The following is a 19,192-nucleotide window of genomic DNA, read 5'->3' as shown; positions in this document are numbered from 1 at the left end:
TGTAAGACATCAGAAGACAAACAGGTTGGAAACCACTGGATTCGTCTTCATCAATGCATTGTATTTTAAAAGCTTGTTATATTATCCACTGGGTCAAACCTTCATCTGAAATGGAACAAAAGTTGTCAAATAAATGTTGTGGAGTAGAAAGTACAAGATTTCCTTCTGAAATGTAAAGTACATTTAAACCACAGACTACTTATTTCAAATGTACTTAGTTACTTACCATCACTGCCTAAAAGAATTGGACTTTAATAGGCAGCCTACACAAGTGGAAGGTAATGGAGTAATTTTACTTGCTGCATTGGTCCTTTTACCAAAGATCGAAATACTTCTTCCAGCAGCGGTAGTACACAGAAACTGTTCAACTCATACACATGCATCAGCCTGACTTCCGGTTTGATGTTGACCCAAATGTGGATAACTTAACGGATTTATAGTTTGTGGTTGGGCAATAATTAATCTATCCCACCAACATAAAATTAATTGGTGAAAGAAAACACAAAGACTGGCTTATATATGTCTAAATAAAGATACCTAGTGTGATATGACTAAGGAAACCCACATAATTCACGTTACTTCATTGGTAATACGCATTTAATCAGTGACACACAATTATCTTAGCCTGACATTAACCCAACAGTCAATATCATATGTAACAAATTAGCTCTCAACCTGTACATATACAACTTTACAATACATCGGATTATACTAAGGAACTCGGGTATATCTGCACTGCCCTCATGTGGAGAAAAGTGAGAACTGCGTCCAGTGTTTCACTTCATGAATCGCAATGCAATACTCAGTTTGTTTGATTGTGCATAAATGTTTATTCATTACAACAGACTAGTTATGCTTACTAGCCTATAAACTCAAAATTAAAAGGCGAGTTAAAAGAACCCTCAAACAAAACAAATTTCCAGCACACTTCTGTTCGTCAGGTTTCATAAGCGTTCGTTAAATGTCAGCAATTCTCTGACTTCACACAATTTCAACACTGAAAATAACACTGGGGAATAATTTTAAAAAATGAGTAAACATTCTACCAACAGAAAATGAAGTAGATGAGAAACTGAATGAGAAGAAGGAAAGTGCGTATTTATGGTTTAACCAGGCAGGATATGAGTTCTGTTGAACCCGCAGAACGAATCTCTCTTATATAATACCGAGTTTTCACTTCCTCTGTATCAGAGCATATTGTGTGTATGTTGGCGTTACAGAATACTACAGCTTTGGTCCCAACACTCCCCAGAATCTACCCTCTTTAAATGCCAGCCCAAATTATTACCTCTGATAAACACTGAGAACTTTACTTATTTGCTTCCTCCCGTTTTACGGTGAAGCTGCACACTGATCGTGTGAGGGTGCAGAGTATCCTGGAAAGATTCAAAGGTGCAACGTACCTGCAGCTGGCTGACTGCTATTTTAGTATAAAGCACCCTCAAATTCTCTTGTCCATGCTACTCATGGGTAAATTTCAGGAAAGTTGGACATCATACAGCAACCACTATGATGCTGCCAGGTGTCTGGAAGTGTTGAAAAGCCCGACGCATATAATATTAGAGCCAGCAGCTTGTTATAGTTCTCACTTTACTTTGCACGTCAACTAAATGTTACCCATAAGGCTTGTGATAAGAGGACAATGAAAAGCGTTGACCTAGTTGCACAACAAAAAAAAAGGATGTATGTGAAACTGATGGGAAGACACCCAAACAACGGATCAAGCCAATCGAACAAAGTCTGAAGCAGCATGAACTTTGGCTACGAACTAAAACCTATTTTCATAGCTTATAGTTCCACTAGAAATCTGCATGGAAGTAAAAACACAAGCAGTGGGAAAGTCTCAAGAAACAAAATGATTAAATGAACTTCAGTGTTGTCTATTTTGTGTGAACCATGGATGTGCTGAACAGAAGTTTCTGCTTTTTCTTCTTCTTCTTTCCACCTTTCTCATCTGAAAGAGAACAAGTCAAAGATGAGTGCAAAGTCTGAGAGCAAACAATGTAGCTTTATAGAATAATAAAAAAATAAATAAAATAAATAAAAATAAAAACTTAAACGCGACGGAGGTGATTCCGAGGTTCCAGACCTGGTTCAACCACAGGTTGTGGAGGAGAAGCTGGACCGTTGTCCAGCTGAAGAAGTGCCTTTTCAAAGGCCTGACTGAAGGAGTTCTGAAAGCTGGGCACGGGGACGCGGTCTGACCCGTCACTTTCACCATCGCTATCAGCTGCTGGGGGAGCGAGCAGCTTATCTGCATGGGAACAGACACAGAAATGAGTTCAAGAAGCTTTCTGGGTGCGAACGCTTCTTAACAGATGTAAAAACGGGTTTTTACAGGAAATGCACAATAACACACAAAGCTCCAGTGACTTCACCCACACACTTAACACGGATCAACTGATACAAGCATATAAGCATCTAAAGTTTTCGATTGAAAAACTTGGCAAGAAATTTGGGTGATATGATACTTCACCGACAAGCACACATTTAAAATATGTGGAAACAAAAATAAGGTGCATCGAGGCTTATGAAAGACAAAGCCCATATAGACAAACCTTATCAATAAAATTGCAGAGCTTTATTTTCCACGTACGCACATTAGAACAGCCTTAGTTACTTTTACATAAATTATATACATATACACACCCTATAATAGTTGGTCTTTGTCAGCTCTAAAAATGATAGATTCAGTATTTGTTTTTTACCTATAAGGTCGATTGGCACTGATGCTTTAATTTTAGCCGCTCCAAAGAACTTCAGTCTGACTGCTGCAGCTTACTGTGCCTGGATGTGTCTTATGACTATTCAAAGTTTTTGTTTAAGTGATTCTACCAAATGAATTTTCAAACTCCAGTCAACTCAATTTTGATTTTTAATACACTTATTAAATGATTCCAGGCTAATTCTGTGATACCGATCAACACTTTTACAAGCCACCACAACATCTGCAGTCTCGCTCTACCTTTCTTTGGAGTGATCCTGGGCCCAGCATCAACTCTGGCTTTCCCATCTCTTAGCATCTACACAGGACACAGTCAGATTCACACCACGTCAAGTCATGTGATGCGTTTCCCTCATGACAAAGGCATTCTGAATGAATACTGTCACCATACACACCTGTGCAAAGGACATGCACTGGGAATCATCCTCCACGCTACCCACAACGGGTGACGGCACATTCAGAGTTGGGAATTTCATCCCATCTACAACAACAGAAGGAAAGGAAGGAAAAGGAATTATCACTCGAGTCACACACAAGCAGCTGACAGGAGTAAACTCGTAGCACTGGAAGAGCTGATCTTACCAGATGAAGGACTGCAGCTGAGGGGGGAAGGAGGGGCAAAAGTAAAGTCCGGTTGAATTGGGGGACTGCTGTTGAGAGGCGGAGGGCCGAATGCTGGGAAATTTTGAAGGTTCTCCAGTCCAATGTGCACCTCAGGATCTGAGGGGACACATGGGTGCAAATACAATGCAGTGAAATGATGCATCTCAAACTATATATTTCAAACTAAAAGTGATCAGCTGTACTTACATTTACCCTGCTTCTTGTTCTCCTCAATTTCAATCCGCTTCTCTCTGCGCTTCTCATCCCGAACTTTCTTCTGCCTCAGGCGCTTTCTTTTCTCCAAGTCGTCTAAAAAAGTTTTTGGGGGGAAAGTTTTAACCAAACAACTCTATGAAAGCCCGACAATTTGAAATGGTCATCCTGAAAACTCAGTTTGAAATGTTCTTACCTGCAAACGTATCTAGAGTTTCTTTGGACAGGATCGGAGGCTGCAGAGCTAACTCACATATGCTGAACTCGCATGTGAGCGGCAGATGAGCCAGATAGCGATGCCGACGACGGATGTCCTGAAACGAAGGGACACAAGAGAAATCAGTAATAACAATCATCATTTTCAGAGTTTTAATTAGAGATTGTTTGCTGACCTCTGTGACTGTGTGTCCCACAATCTCCACCACTGTGGCGGTGATGGAGTCAGGACTGGCCTCCAGGCTGCCGTATTCACGCAACAGACAGCGCACATTCACAGGATGCAGGAACATCTGCTGGCAGTCGTCAGCTGGAGGGAGAAACATGTTAAAAGAGACAAGAAAAATTGATGAGGAAAATGTAATTAAGACTGAAACAGGAAAGAAAAAAAAAAAAAACAACAGCCCGGAAAATCCGATATCCTGCACTGCTTCCGCTGAGCTGTAATATTTCCCAACTTTTTAATCTATGCTTATCTACGTTAAAGGTCGTACAATTGTGATTTATTGAACAAATAGTAGTCCAATTGTTTTCATTCTGGGGCTCAGTGTGCTGCAATACTGATCCTAAGTAGCAATTCTGTGTGCAATTAGTTTAACACTCAAAAACAAACCGTCATCGTTCTCAAAACAACGTTTTATTCAGAGCAGGTCAGTTTGACACAAGTAGAAAATCTAACTACACTTTTTCTTCGGGTTTAGAAAAGCGATTTTCAAAGATCATTACTTTTTGTGGCAGGAGTTTGTTGTGCAGTGCAGGTAGGAAAGCAGAGAACGACCCACCTTGGTAGAAATAGTAGTAAGGTCCGTGCACCACACTGGCTGAGGGGCGGCCCGACTCTGCCTGGTTGGCTGGACTCTTGTCATCCAGCTCGGGCTCTGGAGCTGCATCCATCGTAGCCAGGGGAGGCTCTTCCAGCACACTCTCCAGAGCGGCCTCAGGGAAGCCGGGTGCCTCTGCAGCTGCATCTTCTGTAAACTCTGCCACCTCATCGTCAAATGCAGAGGAGTACTGCAGCACAGGCTGAGGGGGGGGAGACAGAGGTGACGATGGGTATAACCAGGTATAACATATGAAATAGAAGTTATAATCCCACGGAAGAATGTGCTAGTAAACTAATTTGATCCCAACAACAGAGTGGAAAAGGTCTTTTTAGACTCACCTTGGCACAGCAGTTGTTCGTCACAACTTCCTCCACAGGAGAAGCAGGTTCTTTCAGAGTCAGAGAGGAAAGGTCAAGACTGTCTGCATTTGCCTTCTGCTGCTTCAGCAGCATTTCCTCTCGCTCCTGAACCACAAAAACACACACACAGACAGTTAAATGATCAGTCTACAGCTCGTATGGTTTTACTTGGTGATAAAGTGGGTTTTATATTCCACTTGGAGACATGCAAGAGAAAAACATGCCTGCTCCATTCATACATTTTAAAACTCAAATTGCATACCGATTATTTTCTTGTTTGGTGCCACAGAGAGGCGAGCATCTTTACCTGCAGAAGACACAGGGCGTTCTGAATGAAGCAGCCATTGAGGTCCTCTTCCTGGCTAAGCTGAGCCTGCAGGACTGCATTCTCCTCAGCCACCAGGCTCAGTACCTGCGCCGGCGAGGTCAGCAGCAGCTTGGAGTACGGACTCAAACAAGCATCTACAAAACACATTAACAACAGGGTTTAATGAAACTTTCCTAACACCTATTTGTTGCCTACTTGGTCTCTTAAGTTATTCTGTAACAGACTGTAAATTTGTAGTTTATGTACACTGCTCAAAAAAATAAAGGGAACACTTAAGCAACACATCCTAGATCTCAATGAATGAAATATTCCAGTTGAAAATCTTTACTCATTACATAGTGGAATGTGTTGAGAACAAAATAACATAAGAATGATCAATGGAAATCAAAATCATTATCCCATGGAGATCTGGATTCAGAATCATACTCAAAATAAAGTGGAAGAATCAGATCACAGGCTGATCCAACTTCTGTGGAAATTCCTCAAGACAAGTCAAAATGAGTCTCAGTAGTGTGTGTGGCCTCCACGTGCCTGTATCACTCCCTACAACGCCTGGGCATGCTCCTGATGAGACGACGGATGTTCTCCTGAGGAATCTCCTCCCAGACCTGGATCAAAGCATCAGTCCACTCCTGGACAGTCTGTGGTGGAACGTGGTGTTTGGTGGATGGAACGAGACACGATGTCCCAGATGTGCTGGATTGGATTCAGGTCTGGGGAACGGGCAGGCCGGTCCGTAGCGTCAATGCCTTCATCATGCAGGAACTGCTGACACACTCCAGCCACATGAGGCCGAGCATTGTCATGCATCAGAAGGAACCCAGGGCCCACTGCACCAGCATATGGTCTTCCAATGGGTCTGAGAATCTCATCCCGGTACCTAGTGGTAGTCAGGGTACCTCTGGCTAGCACATGGAGGGCTGTGCGGCCCTCCAAAGAAATGCCTCCCCAGACCGTCGCTGACCCACCACCAAACCGGTCACGCTGGAGGATGTTGCAGGCAGCAGAACGTTCTCCACGGCGTCTCCAGACTCTGTCACGTCTGTCACATGTGCTCAGTGTGAACCTGCTCCCATCCGTGAAGAGCACAGGGTGCCAATGGTGAAGCTGCCAATCTTGGTGTTCTCTGGCAAATGCTAATCGCCCTGCACGGTGTTGGGCTGTAAGCACAGGCCCCACTTGTGGACGTCGGGCCCTCGTACCGCCCTCATGGAGTCTGTTTCTGACCGTTTGAGCAGAAACATGCACATTAGTGGCCTGCTGGAGGTCACTTTGTAGGGCTCTGGCAGTGCTCCTCCTGTTCCTCCTTGCACAAAGGAGCAGATAGCAGTCCTGCTGCTGGGTTGTTGTCCTCCTACGGCCCCCTCCACGTCTCCTGGTGTCCCGGCCTGTCTCCTGGTATCTCCTCCAGGCTCTTGACACTGTGCTGACAGACACAGCAAACCTTCTTGCCAGAGCGTGCATTGATGTGCCATCCTGGATGAGCTGCACTACCTGAGCAACTTCTGTGGGTTGTAGACACCTCATGCTACCTCTAGTGGTGAGGGCGCTGGCAAAATGCAAAAGTGACCAAAAGTCAGCCAGAAAGGATGAAGACAGAGAAATGGTCTGTGGTCACCACCTGCAGAACCGTTCCTTTATAAGGGTTGTCTTGCTAATTGCCTCATTTCCACCTGTTGTCTGTTCTATTTGCACAACAGCAGGTGAAATTGATTCACAATCAGTGTTGCTTCCTAACTGGACAGGTTGATTTCCCAGAAGTGGGATTGACTTGGAGTTACATTGTGTTGTTTAAGTGTTCCCTTTATTTTTTTGAGCAGTGTATATATATATATATGCATATATTAAAGTAAAAAAATGGTTCTTATATATGGTTCTCTTTAAGAGTCCTCTTTTGAGTATTGTTGCAGGAAGACATACACTCTGACCTCCAAAGCGAACAGGCTCCTCCACCTTCACCCACTGAGAGCTGGGCATGGCCACCAGAGCCCCCTTTTCCCTCCGCATTAGGCGCATGGTGATTACATCACCAGCCACATACTGTCTGGTCTCCATAGCTACCACACTGCAACAGCAAAAGGTACAGTCAATAACAAATACTGACCAAATCTTCTGAACTTCTTTTATGTGAATCTAATTAAGAAATTGTTAACTCCTCTACTCTACTTCTGCAGTCTGTCACTTCAGAGTTTGCCAAAGAACTTTTTTTTTCTTCTTCTTCTTATTTGTTTACCTCTTCAAGTCGGCAGTCTGCACAGCCTCATAGCAGATGGGGCACTTGGACCAGCTCTTGTCACTAAGAGACAGGTAGTGCAGCATGCACGGCCAGCAGAAGATGTGTCCACACTGGGTGATGCGGGCTGCCAGAGGAGGGTACAGGCAGATGGGGCAAGATGGCACCTCATGGCTATAGATGCGCTGCAGACACACAGAAAAGGTTTGTCACCATGTGCTTTACTTTTTGTTAAACATAACTACGTAACTGGAGTTTCTTAAATGTTGGTAATGAGGGTAAATATTTTTTCCCTGGCAGACACTCACCACCTGCTGCACACAGTCCCAGTTGACCAGAGTGTCTGGATCAGTGAAGTGAGCCTTGTAGTCCTGGTCATCAGTCACCACGAACTGACAACTGAAACACACAAAGACAGAGTGACTCCCACATGCTCAGTCTCTCCATTTCATATCATTCACTGTCTGAGGGGCTGCTTACTTGGCCTGCAGGAAAAGCTCCTTGTTGAAGGGCTTGTGCTTGTGGCCCCATTTGTTTCGGCGGCCCCAACAGGAGTTGCCTCCATCTCCGAAGCCACCATTACCTCCACGGGGTTCAAAGGTGAAGTTCAGCAGATGGTTCAGGCTTATTTTTTTCGGTCCAGCAAACTGAGCCGGGCTAAACTCTGCCCGGCGTGTCTCTGCTACCTGGAGAGCCAGAGGTGGATAACAATTTATTTAAGATTTATTTTTGGCAAGCAAATGTTGCACTATCCTAAAAAGTTGATCACATAAAAGAAAATACTCTAAACGAAGTAAATAAGACTTTATTCATTGAGAATACCAACCTCCTCACGTCGTCCTCCACCTGTAACTCCATACAGTCGTCCTCCACTTCTCTGAGGGGGTCTCTTGTCAAAATTCTTGCTTTTCTGTGAATTGGTGCGGCGAGTGCCGGTGAAACTGTCGGCTTTGGGAAGTGAGGGCTCACGCTTGCGGCTGTAGCGCTTGGAGCCTCCATTATTTTTACTTTCTGAAATTTAAATAAATAACATACCTCAGGTGCAAAAAAAATAAAGTATTAAAAAGTATTACAGGGAATCTGGTTACATGTGGACACGTAAACACAATCAAAATCTCATGTCACTTATGCGTTGGGTGAAAGCTACCCCTACTGTACATTTCATCCCCATCTGAAGGAACATTTAAAATTAAACAGTTTCATTAATAGAGGCAACATGTGTGTGTTATGCATTTTCTATCTTCAACGTGTGATAATCTAATCACTATTTTAAGAAGCCATGAAAGAGAACCCTAACCCATATTTGAAGGAGACATACTTGGACTGTGTTCAGGTTTGGCATGTAAATTGATAAAAAAAAATAATAATAAAAAAAAAAACTTACACAAAAATTAATAACTTTTTATTGGTTATTAAAATATGTCGGTGTGTCTTTGCATTACAACGAATACAAGGCAGAGATAGATGGCAAGACTACAAAAGCGTTGGTGCAAATATTAGCTGCAGTTCTTGACTGCTGGTGGGTCAAATGTTTTGACAGCGACGTCAGACATACCAGATAAACAATGTCTGCGGTACCGGCAGGCCCCGATAGGCCACAGGGCGACGAGTAGGCAAGTAGTGTACACAATGTTTATCAACCTCGAGTGACATGCATGCGGTCCACTGCGGGGTGTTCACCTGTTTTGGGTTTAGAATCGGCCGGTGCTGGTCCTGTGGAGCTGGAACGGGGCGGAACCTTGGTACTGGTGCTGCTGTTGGGGTTTTTCTCCATGTTTGTCTCCGTGCAGCGAGCGCTGTTGAGGCCGAGCTCCGGGCAGAGAGCCGCCGAGCTCTCTGGCATGAAACGGGAAAACGGAGGAGGAAAACGGGCTGCAGTGAGTGCGGGTCAGGCGACGAAGGCCCTGATTCATTTCTGTCAAACGCGGAGACCCCATTACGGCGACATCTTGACAATAAAACAAACCAGAGGAGAAAAAAAAAAGAGACACGATTTCGGCGTCTCAAGTTAATGAAAGCGGTAGGAGGAGAGGACGAAAACTCGCCACGCGGGGCCAAGACCCCTGAAGTTAAAGAGTTTTACTCGTTAAGGAAAACAATATGCCTTTAATAAGGCGTCAAATGTTTTCCAGAAACTGGAAAACGTGACAATTTCAGGATTTTAACCAAAAAAAGATATCCCTTTCCACGAGCTTGCATTAATGGCGACGGGTCGCCAGACAGGAACCTGAGAGACCCGGATGTTTCTTGTACTGCTTGCCTGTTTAGTACGGAGGCCCAGCTAGGCATCATGGGAAATGTAGTTATAACAGCTCTGACAGATTAGGATTAGTTTCACGGCTGTGAAGGGAGAAAATGGATTTAGTAAAAATATGTTTGTTTCCCTGTTATCTTAAAGACATAGTATGACACAGCACTGAAGCAATACCAAAATTGTTAAAGGTTGTGCTTCATCATAATTTTTCAATTGACAGTGGATGTCTGTTCATCCTTAATCACCCCTCTACTCAGAAATGTTTTTCTTCTTGATCCTACTGTTGAATGTTTGACCTTTACTGTGCAGAAGGATGTATGTGCAGAGTTTGAAACTAGAAGGCTGTTTTCAGTTTTATTTTTTTTTTGCTGAAAGGGCAAAGTTTCCCTGTAGTCTGATTTTAAGGGATGTGTCTGAGCATATCTGACATCACAACTAGTCTGGAAGCCAATCCTGCTCCATCATTAAATTTATGAACAAACACTGAGAATGAGCTTCACCATAAAGTAAGAGACATCTTGTGTACAGCAGTTAAACTTGTGAAAATAAATATATTTGCATATTCAAAGGTTGTTGGATTTGTGAAGAGAAGGATTTGATGTACTTTGAAGAGGATAACTGAACCTTTTTTGTTTTAAATAACTATCAGACACACATCAGAGTATTTAGGGCCCGAACACCGATGGTGTGAAAGCCTTATTGTTCTTCAAGGAATTATTATTCCGCTTTATTATTATGCTCCGTAAACAATTGCATTTTTGGAGGCTTTATCATACTCAAAAACTTATGAAAGTGAGTACACACATCTCTCCCGGTGAAAAATTACTTTTGGGTCACTTCTTTTGCAAGTGACTTTTTTTTTTTCATAATTTGGCTTAAACCCCAAACCTTCTTGCTAAAAGGCAACACCAATCTTCTCAGGAGTTTGTCTGCATTATGACAAATCTTTGGCTCTGTGCAACCTATAACTCCACCGTCCACAAATATTCATTCAAATGTGATCAAAATTGCCGCAGACATTCTTTGGATAGCAGATATACATGTTTTCAAGCAGATATTAAATATCTTCCTGTAATGTGTAGTGTATGCAAAACTTTTTCAATTTCTCCAAACGTTTCAACTTCACCAAAAGTTGAATCACCATTAACAGGCCAAGGTGGAATCTGAACCATTAATAACAACCTTGGTGAAGCAGAATCTTTCACCTGTTGAGTTAACCAGGCTGTCGGTTGAGTCACTGGAAAGCTCTGCGTGAACTCTGTGAAACACTTTCTCCTGCCGCAAGTCATTCTCAGCATCGAAGTTAGTCCAGCGGTCTATGACACCGATCTCGTGAAGACACAGGTTCAAGCCCCGCTCAGGTATTACACATGGTTCATGGTGGGCAAGTCCCTCTAATGGCAAGCCACACGGGTTTGGATTTGTATGTGCAGTCATACTAATACCAAACCAAAGGTCAACAACAATATAAAAATCAACAACAACAAAAATCCCCCAGAGATATTTTAAAAACAGATTTAATTTATATACAAAATACAGATTGGCACACAGTATAAATAAAAAATAAATTCCATAGAACTTCTTACACTTCACAGTGGCAGTTATATTGTCTTAGATAATTGCTTTTTTTTTTTTTTTTTTTTTTTTTTTTTTTTAATTTTTAGAACAGTGTTATAGTAATCCAGTATCACCATTTTCTGTTCAGAGAATCAAACATGTGACCTTGCTGTTGAAAGATACTTAGGCCGGTCTGCCAGCCCAAATTATTCCTGTGCCAATGTGTGAAAATCATCTTGTAAAGTATCTCTCTGTTGCAGACAGACATACAATCCACAGTTGTTGTTGGGTTTTTTTTTAGCACTGAGCAGCTGCAGTAAACCAGGCTTCCCCAAAGTCAGATATGTATTTCTTCAAATGCTTCTTTTAGCCCTTTCTATCAATCCTGTAACAAAAATAACCAAAACCATGCATCATTGGAGCACTTGAATTTAGCAGCATACACGTTGTGAAGTCACTCTTCTTCATCTTCCTCACTTCCTGATTCATCTTCAAATAGTTCCTTTTTGTCTCTTGTTAGGGTGCAATTCAGAATTGATTTGCGAATCTTTTCTTTTTCTTCTGCAAATAAAAAAACGAGATGAAGGTCAAACTGCATTTTTCTTTGTCTTGTAATCAATGTCTTGAAATTCAATATAGTCATCTCCAATATACAATTTAAAATAATTTTACGTGAAATGCTTCAACACATTTGGTAAGATTGATGTTCAACACTGGTAAAACATTTTAAATTAATACACAGATACCATTAATGAAGAGGTTTTTTTTTAACAAATAAATAGATGAATCGCTGGCTGAAATTACAGAGTTCAGAATAAAATTGGACAGCATTCAATTAAATCTCTTACCTTCATTTTTACATTGAGGGAGCATTCGATGGAGCTGCTGGGTGTTGTATCGTATCAGAAACTTCTGACATGTTCTAATTGTTCCTGCACAAACAAATGCATTCATTTAATATTTAAGATTAACAAAATGCATGTCTGATGTGTTGAAGTTATTCTTACCGCCCACATGCAAACAGTTCAGAAAACATGGAATTTTTTGCCCGCGAGTTTCAACACTGGTTATGAAAGGCAGAGCAGACCAGAGGAGTTTGTAACACCTTTTGGGGAAACGTAGAAATACTATTCCCGTATGAGCATTCAGATATTTCACTAAAAAGAGACAAAACAACAGAGAACACAAAGAGGTCAGTCAACACTTCTGCATCGTGATAGCGTTGTAATATTTTAGAGTGAAGACCAGTATCATCACCTGAGTCTACAGACTGGAAGAATCTCTTAATATTGTCATGTTAAGGTCTCTAAACAGATCATAGTAATTATCCTGCATGTAATGCAGTTTCAGGAAACCTTGACAGAATAATATCAGTGTCTTCGACAGAACTACTTTACCCATGTGAAGTTTGAGTACCTTACTGTAATTGTAAATTGCATACGTTTTTGTTTTCCATGCCTTTATATACCAATAATTCATGTTGTTTTAACATTTCCTTGACATTCATATTTGAATGAGGTTGTCTTTTATTCTACACACGATAATTAAGTGTATCGAGACATTGTTCCATGGTGATTTTGCACTGTAAATTAAAATTAAATTATAGAGTTTGTAAAAAAATAAAATAAAATAAAATAAATTTATTCCACCTCTGCTTACCAGAAAATCGGATGCTACTCAAAGCAGCCCCGTAGTCTCCGTGTGTGCGGGCCACTGCAGCCTTCACCGCGCCTGAAACTGCTCGATCATCCAGCCGCAACAAGTGGCTTCTGTCTGTCACGTTGACTTCGCACAGTAAATACCTGCCGATTTAAAAAAAAAAAAAGGCGCCATCAGACACGAAGTATGAACATACAAAATACGAGTACAAGAAACCCCGAGAGCACATTTTACCTCGACTTCGTCCGCACCATCGTTGTCTCTTCTTCCGTGGGAACTTCCGTCAACAAAACGCTCTTACTTACCGAACAGTCGCACCAGCGCCACGCGCTGGACGTTAACGGTACTGCGGGTGTATTTGACACTTCTCACGGGGCAGCACGAATTTGTATTTTGCTTTATTCACCTTTCTCGTTAACAACACATCTGGACCGTTTTTCTAACCGGAAACAAAACAAAAAACAAAAAAAACAAAAAAACACTTAAAGTTAATAACACTCCACCAAACGGAAGAAATGACCGATGAGAACTTTTGGACTAGTCAAGATCCTTCTTTTGCATCTTAAGTAACACAATACACGCAATTGAAGAGGAAACAGGAAGACCTATGCATTAAACCATTCATACTCCCCCCTCGGTAACTATGACAACCTCCATCGTTCACAGCCAATCACAATCTTCCTTTACCGTCTCTCGTACACGTTTCACGCCATCTTGAAATTATACCTTCAGTTTGTCAAGTCGCTCCTAAATTTAAAAAAAAGAAAAAAGAAAGAAAAAAAAAAAAAAAAAAAGCACAGCATCTAATTTTCATTACCGCTGCGGTGCCCCGACCATGAACGGTTCTCGAAACAAACCTTCGCAGACGGTCGGCAAGGGACAGACGGACGCGGACGCCGGCGTGGAGACGAACCACCGGGACAGAAAGACCGGCGGAGGAATGCTGAAGAAGCTGAAGTCGAGGCGCAGCCAAACGGAGAAGTGGCCTGTGGTCACGGAGGATGAACTCCGGGCTCTGGGAAGAGATATCTCCCCGGATCACGTCCTGGGTCTCCGGGTTGTCACGGAAGGTGCGTTATGTGCGTGTTAACTCGGTGTAAGTTCACGTAATGTGGTGAGTTTACGCAGTACGTTAGATTTAAGTCGGACGAGCAACGCTAGCTGTTTTAGCCAGAATAACGTCCAGGGGCGTAAGTAAGAGTTTGGTCCAACCAGGGGGCAGCTAGTTTTTTTGGAGGGCACCCCGTCCTAAAAGCTGCAGTAATGTTCTTTTAAAAGCTAAGCACGTATCATCATCTTGTAAAGTTATTCTGCCCAATTTGGGTCCAAAACCTGTCGCTTTATTTTGGACACGAGGAAACGAGATATTTTCCACTATGATAAATAGTAGTATTAAAGTTATTGCACAGTGCAGAGGTTCTTCTGCTGCTGCTGGTTGATAGTCAGGTGATGCTTCTCTGTGGTTTTTGCCACTGTGCGTGACCCCATTGCATTACACATTGTTTGAGTACAAACTTTTGCACCTAAAGGTAATTTATAAGGATTTTTGACCTCCTTCCAGTTTCTCCTTTAAGTTTGTCACCTTCTGTCTCATATGTAACTGCGTTGCTTGAAACCACAGAGTTAGATCCCATGGTTTGTCATCGGACACCCTGTTTACGACAGTTTTAGCTAAGGCTAAATGCCTCCCATTGTTTTGAATCTTTTCCCGGACCAGACAACAATGGCATTACTTCCCTTCTCCTTCACAACGCCTTGTTGAAAAGCTTGGAGCCTGTGCGACAGCATAACTCACTGCAAGGTGCAGGAGCCAGAAAACAGACACTGAAAGCCTAGTTGCAAATGGAAAGCCTTTGAGCTACAAATTATGTTGTGACCTACCACAAATGTCCTGATATAAGTATTGGTAAATCCTAATAAAAAAATTTTGGGGGGGAAATCAAACAGAAGACCCGCTGTTTGCTGATGGGTGCTTGTTGTCAGATAATGGATTCATTCATTAGTTATTTGTCCTTTTTATAACTCGCAGTGTGTTTTCACATTACAGACTATCTTTGCAGACCTGAGGACAACGTCTACAACATTGACTTTACACGTTTCAAAATAAGAGATCTTGAGACGGGGATAGTGCTGTTTGAGATCGCCAAACCGCCTAACAGTGGTAAGTGTCAGGTTGACGTTTGCCACCACATCAAGCTTAATGTTCCTAAAAATGTAGGACTGACTGAAATTAAAATGCAAAAATGGTGGGCCCTCTTTGAGAGGTTATACCCACAAACACACGGATGGTGTCCAGTTGTACCCTTTCGGGTGTTTTTGCAGTCAAAGTAAAGCATGAAAACGAGTCTTTCCCAGTTTCATATTCTTTATCTGTGTTACTTATATCTTGATAAACACTCATCAAAGAATACAGTCCCTCAAGTTGGATCAATAATTCAGTAGTCTATTATTTTGTATTGCTTTCATTTCACTAATAACACATCCTTTAAATGTATTCAGATAAAAAAATAAAAAAATAATAATAATAAAAAAAAGAATTAGGAAACATTCTGTAGATGATTTGTACTCTGGCGACGCCAAACTATTACTCACGGCTTCATGTGATTATAGACTGGAAATCCTGTTTACATTAAGGTTTGCACAGCTACTCTGGAGGGCAAATCAATCAGAGACCAGTGTTGATGGTTAGCTATGACGACAGTGAAGTAAAAATGAATAAATATAGTTGCAGTAATGGTAGAGGTTTGTCACACATGGAGGTCAATGGCGATTGGTTAAAGGCTGCTCCAATCATTTAAGAAATAATTATACTCTATCAGCGCAGTCAGTTTTATCATATGTAGGCTACCAATTATTGCAATGTTTACCAATCTTGTCAGTACTGGATGTCAGTCATTACACGTTCCCTGTTTCAGGTCCAGTCGAGGGTGAAGAGGAGAGTGGAGAAGTAGACACCAGTGCAGGGCGCTTTGTCAGATACCAGTTTACACCGGCCTTCCTAAAGCTGCGCACTGTTGGTGCTACGTAAGTAAATTAACTATTCTGACTTGGTGATAATCAGTTTTTTCAGCCTCTTAAGAGTGAGTTTTAAATTTGGACTTTCTGGTTTCTGTATCCTCCCCGCAGCGTGGAGTTCACAGTGGGTGACCGGCCCATTAACAGCTTTCGTATGATTGAGAGGCATTACTTCCAGGGACGCCTCCTCAAGAACTTTGACTTTGACTTTGGCTTTTGCATCCCGAACAGCCGCAACACATGCGAACACATTTATGAATTTCCACAACTCCCGGAGGACCTCAGTGAGTTCTAGTCAGTTTTGTTCATACTACTGGGTCAGCATTTTACATTGTAAACCAGACATTAATGTTGGTTTGTCTCTCTTTCTCCCCTTCCAGTTCGCCAAATGGTGGCGCACCCTTACGAGACCAGATCAGACAGTTTCTACTTTGTGGACAACAAACTCATCATGCACAACAAGGCAGATTATGCCTACAACGGTGGTCTGTAATATCTGAAAGGAAAAATGTGTGCAATAACTCCCAAGGGATAGATTTCCTGGATTACTTCCTTCCTAAAGCTTCTTTTCGGGGGACAGAAGTATTCTCTCTTTTGTGGATATTATTATGAATGTGAGCCCATACTTAAAAACAAAACAAAACAAAGGACCACATTGGCCTTCATATGAAATCACGGATCCATTCATTAGTACCTCAGAGAGCTCAGTTTCTGGGACTCCGAGGGATGTTTTGTTCAATATTTCTCTGTAATATCTGTCTGAAACTTTTTGTTCTGTACTTTGGTTTGTCATACAGGTATCATGTTACTGCTTGAACACGTTTGCCTTAAGTTTCTTGCCGTCTCTGCTGGAAAGGGACACTTTGAGTCACAGACCTCTCATGGCAACACCGACAGACTGTGTTAGTTCTGATTTCACTTAAGTATATAGTTATCAGTTGATGTTTATTGAAACTACCTTTTGCAAGTGACAATTGTGATTCTCTTTATGGGAAAGCGAGCATTCACTAGTTCTTTTACAGTATTGTTAGTAATTGATGCTCATGTAGGACTAGTTAATACTGTTTTGAGTTCATTCCTCCTTAGATACCAGTTGTGAGTCGCCGCGATTGGTCATGTCAAATATTTAAGCTTGGTGTCCATTTTATTTGATAACCAGTCGACCAGTCTCCTCTTCAGTTGAATATCTTTTAATTCAAGAACAGCATGCGCTCTTTTCATATCAGGTGTCATATTCATCCTACTAAAATATGTCGCGTTTTTATGACAAAAACGTTCACATCCTTTGTTCTATGAAACTTCGGGACACAAGCAAAAGACAAGATAGCAGTATAATTTAAGTTTAATGGACTTGCACACATTTTGCTTGATATGTTGTACATGTTTAAAACGGTTAGGTCTGCCCTCTTTATCGACTCCAATGTGTCAGGAAACTTTTCATGTAATCCCTTGAGGTCTGTCTTCCTGGTTTATTTGACACAACAGCACTGTGAATCCCACTCTTTAGCAGCCGAGTTTGGGTAAAAGTAAGGTTTACCTATTAAACTGGTTGCAGAGTCTATGTTCTGCTCAGGTTCTCACGTTACCAATGAAATAGCCCAGTAGGACAAACTTTAAAAGTACAGAGGGGTGTAGCTTGGTAGTTGGTCTATTTTTAATGAGGCCTGTCTCTTTTTCTATTCACAGAACTCCTGTTTAATTGGTTATACTGGTGATTTGGCAGATTTGAGTCCCTTTACAATAAAGTTTGTCTTTTTTTTCTTCTGAACTAATATACACCAGTTTACAGTCTGTCAGATACACCTGTTCAATTTAATGCAACTTTGCACACACTCCCTGTAATAAGACTAACATTTTTTTTTCAACTATTTTTTATTTAGTTTTTCAATTAAGCAAACAGCTCATGACAAGAGTGTGAAGAAAAAAAACAAAACTAATACATCTAATTAAAGTGGGCATAGGACTCAGTACAAAAGCAGTTTAGAAGGAATATCATGACTCTTACATTAGTTTAACTTTATAGGAAAGGTATAAATCTGTTTATATGATCATTCACTGTGAGGCTGTTGAATTGTATTCAATCCACCGGAAGGTGGTACTGAACGGTTGGGATGTCCATAATTCTCTGAACACACCAACACTGAAGAGATTGAAATTGGTTACGGCTTGCAACATCATTTCTTGTCCAAATATCCTAAATATATCAAATGTTATCAAGTTGTACTTCTTTAATTTTTGTATGATAAGAAAGGGTCTACCTGGAAGGCAGGAACGAATTCTCTAACCTTGTCAGCATTTGAATCGTGGCTACAACAATGTGGAAATCATTTTACAATCCACAAACGATCCTCTTACTGTACACTGTAACATCGATCCCATGTGCCTTGAATCCAGGTGTGGATTTAACTTTTCTAAACACGTTTCATCCACCTGTGAGACAAACAGCAGCAAGCTGAAGGGAAGAGATTCTCACTCCTCATATCACACTCTTGTTACATATAAAATGTTGAAAGTGCTGCCTTGTATATAACGGGATGTTTTACGTACCGTGTTGACACATTTCATATTGTCATTATTTACTTTTAAAAGACTGTAAATGTTACAGCGAGGAAGCATCAGTGATAACGCATAATGTAGCTCAATCATAATCTCAACTGGTGGGACATCAGACATGCACCTCGACAGGTGTAGCTGTTACTCCATGACGCTACACAACCTCAATTATTTTGTGTCTTGGACCGAACGGATGTACCTCAGATGGACCGCTGGTTAGCAGCACCTGTGTTTTGGTAGCTGGGAAGACTGTACCTTATTTTTCCGTACGATATCCATCAGTGGTGTTTTATCTAAATGCTTGGAGAAGTGGGTTCACTTTGTATATCTGCACAAAAAGACCAAGTGACTGACACAAACATTTTATGGATCCGTTCTGTAACCTGTTGTGTGGGCACTTTTTTTATATGGGCTGATTTTACAAATGACACATTCATGTCTTATGTAATTTGTTGTAAATAAAAACGTCTGACTGTAAAACATAGTCTCATGGAAAACCTAGTGCTCATTCTAGACGGCTATTAGAGATTTTGTCTCCCGATTTTATAGCCTGCATGTTTCTCAAAAAGTTGTAAGACGTTATTGATGAATCGAAGCGCGTTTCTTAGAAACCAACCCTTGTTTTGTTTTTTTGTCTTCACGGCTCTTTAACC

At 41.4% G+C, this 19,192-nt stretch overlaps 3 protein-coding genes across 3 annotated transcripts; 1 reads left to right on the top strand and 2 right to left on the bottom strand.

Moving 5' to 3' along the window:
* Positions 1–806: 806 nt before the first annotated feature.
* Positions 807–9,728, bottom strand: rnf10 (ring finger protein 10). The gene is made up of 17 exons (XM_069178470.1): positions 9,182–9,728; positions 8,328–8,512; positions 7,982–8,187; positions 7,810–7,900; positions 7,502–7,686; positions 7,197–7,333; positions 5,248–5,402; positions 4,920–5,045; positions 4,540–4,780; positions 3,934–4,067; positions 3,738–3,855; positions 3,536–3,637; positions 3,308–3,445; positions 3,121–3,206; positions 2,966–3,023; positions 2,090–2,254; positions 807–1,954 (listed from the first exon to the last, which is right to left on the bottom strand). The coding sequence occupies exons 1-17, from the start codon at positions 9,342–9,344 to the stop codon at positions 1,881–1,883; spliced, it is 2,364 nt and encodes a 787-aa protein (XP_069034571.1). The 5' UTR covers positions 9,345–9,728; the 3' UTR covers positions 807–1,880.
* Positions 9,729–11,378: 1,650 nt separating this feature from the next.
* pop5 (POP5 homolog, ribonuclease P/MRP subunit) lies at positions 11,379–13,903 on the bottom strand. The gene is made up of 6 exons (XM_069138503.1): positions 13,829–13,903; positions 13,206–13,410; positions 12,972–13,114; positions 12,320–12,469; positions 12,161–12,244; positions 11,379–11,873 (listed from the first exon to the last, which is right to left on the bottom strand). The coding sequence occupies exons 2-6, from the start codon at positions 13,223–13,225 to the stop codon at positions 11,767–11,769; spliced, it is 504 nt and encodes a 167-aa protein (XP_068994604.1). The 5' UTR covers positions 13,226–13,410; positions 13,829–13,903; the 3' UTR covers positions 11,379–11,766.
* unc119b (unc-119 lipid binding chaperone B) lies at positions 13,506–19,014 on the top strand. Its single transcript, XM_069138502.1, has 5 exons — positions 13,506–14,041; positions 15,019–15,132; positions 15,887–15,995; positions 16,098–16,270; positions 16,367–19,014. Exons 1-5 carry the CDS (start codon positions 13,807–13,809, stop codon positions 16,477–16,479), a joined length of 744 nt encoding a protein of 247 aa, XP_068994603.1. The 5' UTR covers positions 13,506–13,806; the 3' UTR covers positions 16,480–19,014.
* Positions 19,015–19,192: the final 178 nt, after the last annotated feature.

Source organism: Embiotoca jacksoni, unplaced genomic scaffold (assembly GCF_022577435.1).
Source record: "Embiotoca jacksoni isolate LCO1_2020_lvr unplaced genomic scaffold, fEmbJac1.0.p SCAF_8, whole genome shotgun sequence".
Classification (NCBI taxonomy): Eukaryota; Metazoa; Chordata; class Actinopteri; family Embiotocidae; genus Embiotoca; species Embiotoca jacksoni.
This window is presented reverse-complemented; position numbering and strand designations above follow the sequence as displayed.

Excerpts from the sequence above, each read along its gene's own strand:
- rnf10 (XM_069178470.1), bottom strand. The coding sequence starts at position 9,344 with ATGCCAGAGAGCTCGGCGGCTCTCTGCCCGGAGCTCGGCCTCAACAGC. Across the intron at positions 5,403-7,196 it reads GGAGCCTGTTCGCTTTGGAG|ATGCTTGTTTGAGTCCGTAC; the intron begins GTCAGAGTGTAT and ends TGTGTTTTGTAG. Across the intron at positions 3,446-3,535 it reads GAACAAGAAGCAGGGTAAAT|ATCCTGAGGTGCACATTGGA; the intron begins GTAAGTACAGCT and ends GTGTCCCCTCAG.
- pop5 (XM_069138503.1), bottom strand. The coding sequence starts at position 13,225 with ATGGTGCGGACGAAGTCGAG. Across the intron at positions 12,470-12,971 it reads GAGTAGCATCCGATTTTCTG|TGAAATATCTGAATGCTCAT; the intron begins GTAAGCAGAGGT and ends GTCTCTTTTTAG. Across the intron at positions 12,245-12,319 it reads GAACTGTTTGCATGTGGGCG|GAACAATTAGAACATGTCAG; the intron begins GTAAGAATAACT and ends TTGTTTGTGCAG.
- unc119b (XM_069138502.1), top strand. The coding sequence starts at position 13,807 with ATGAACGGTTCTCGAAACAAACCTTCGCAGACGGTCGGCAAGGGACAG. Across the intron at positions 14,042-15,018 it reads TCTCCGGGTTGTCACGGAAG|ACTATCTTTGCAGACCTGAG; the intron begins GTGCGTTATGTG and ends TTCACATTACAG. Across the intron at positions 15,996-16,097 it reads CTGCGCACTGTTGGTGCTAC|CGTGGAGTTCACAGTGGGTG; the intron begins GTAAGTAAATTA and ends TCCTCCCCGCAG.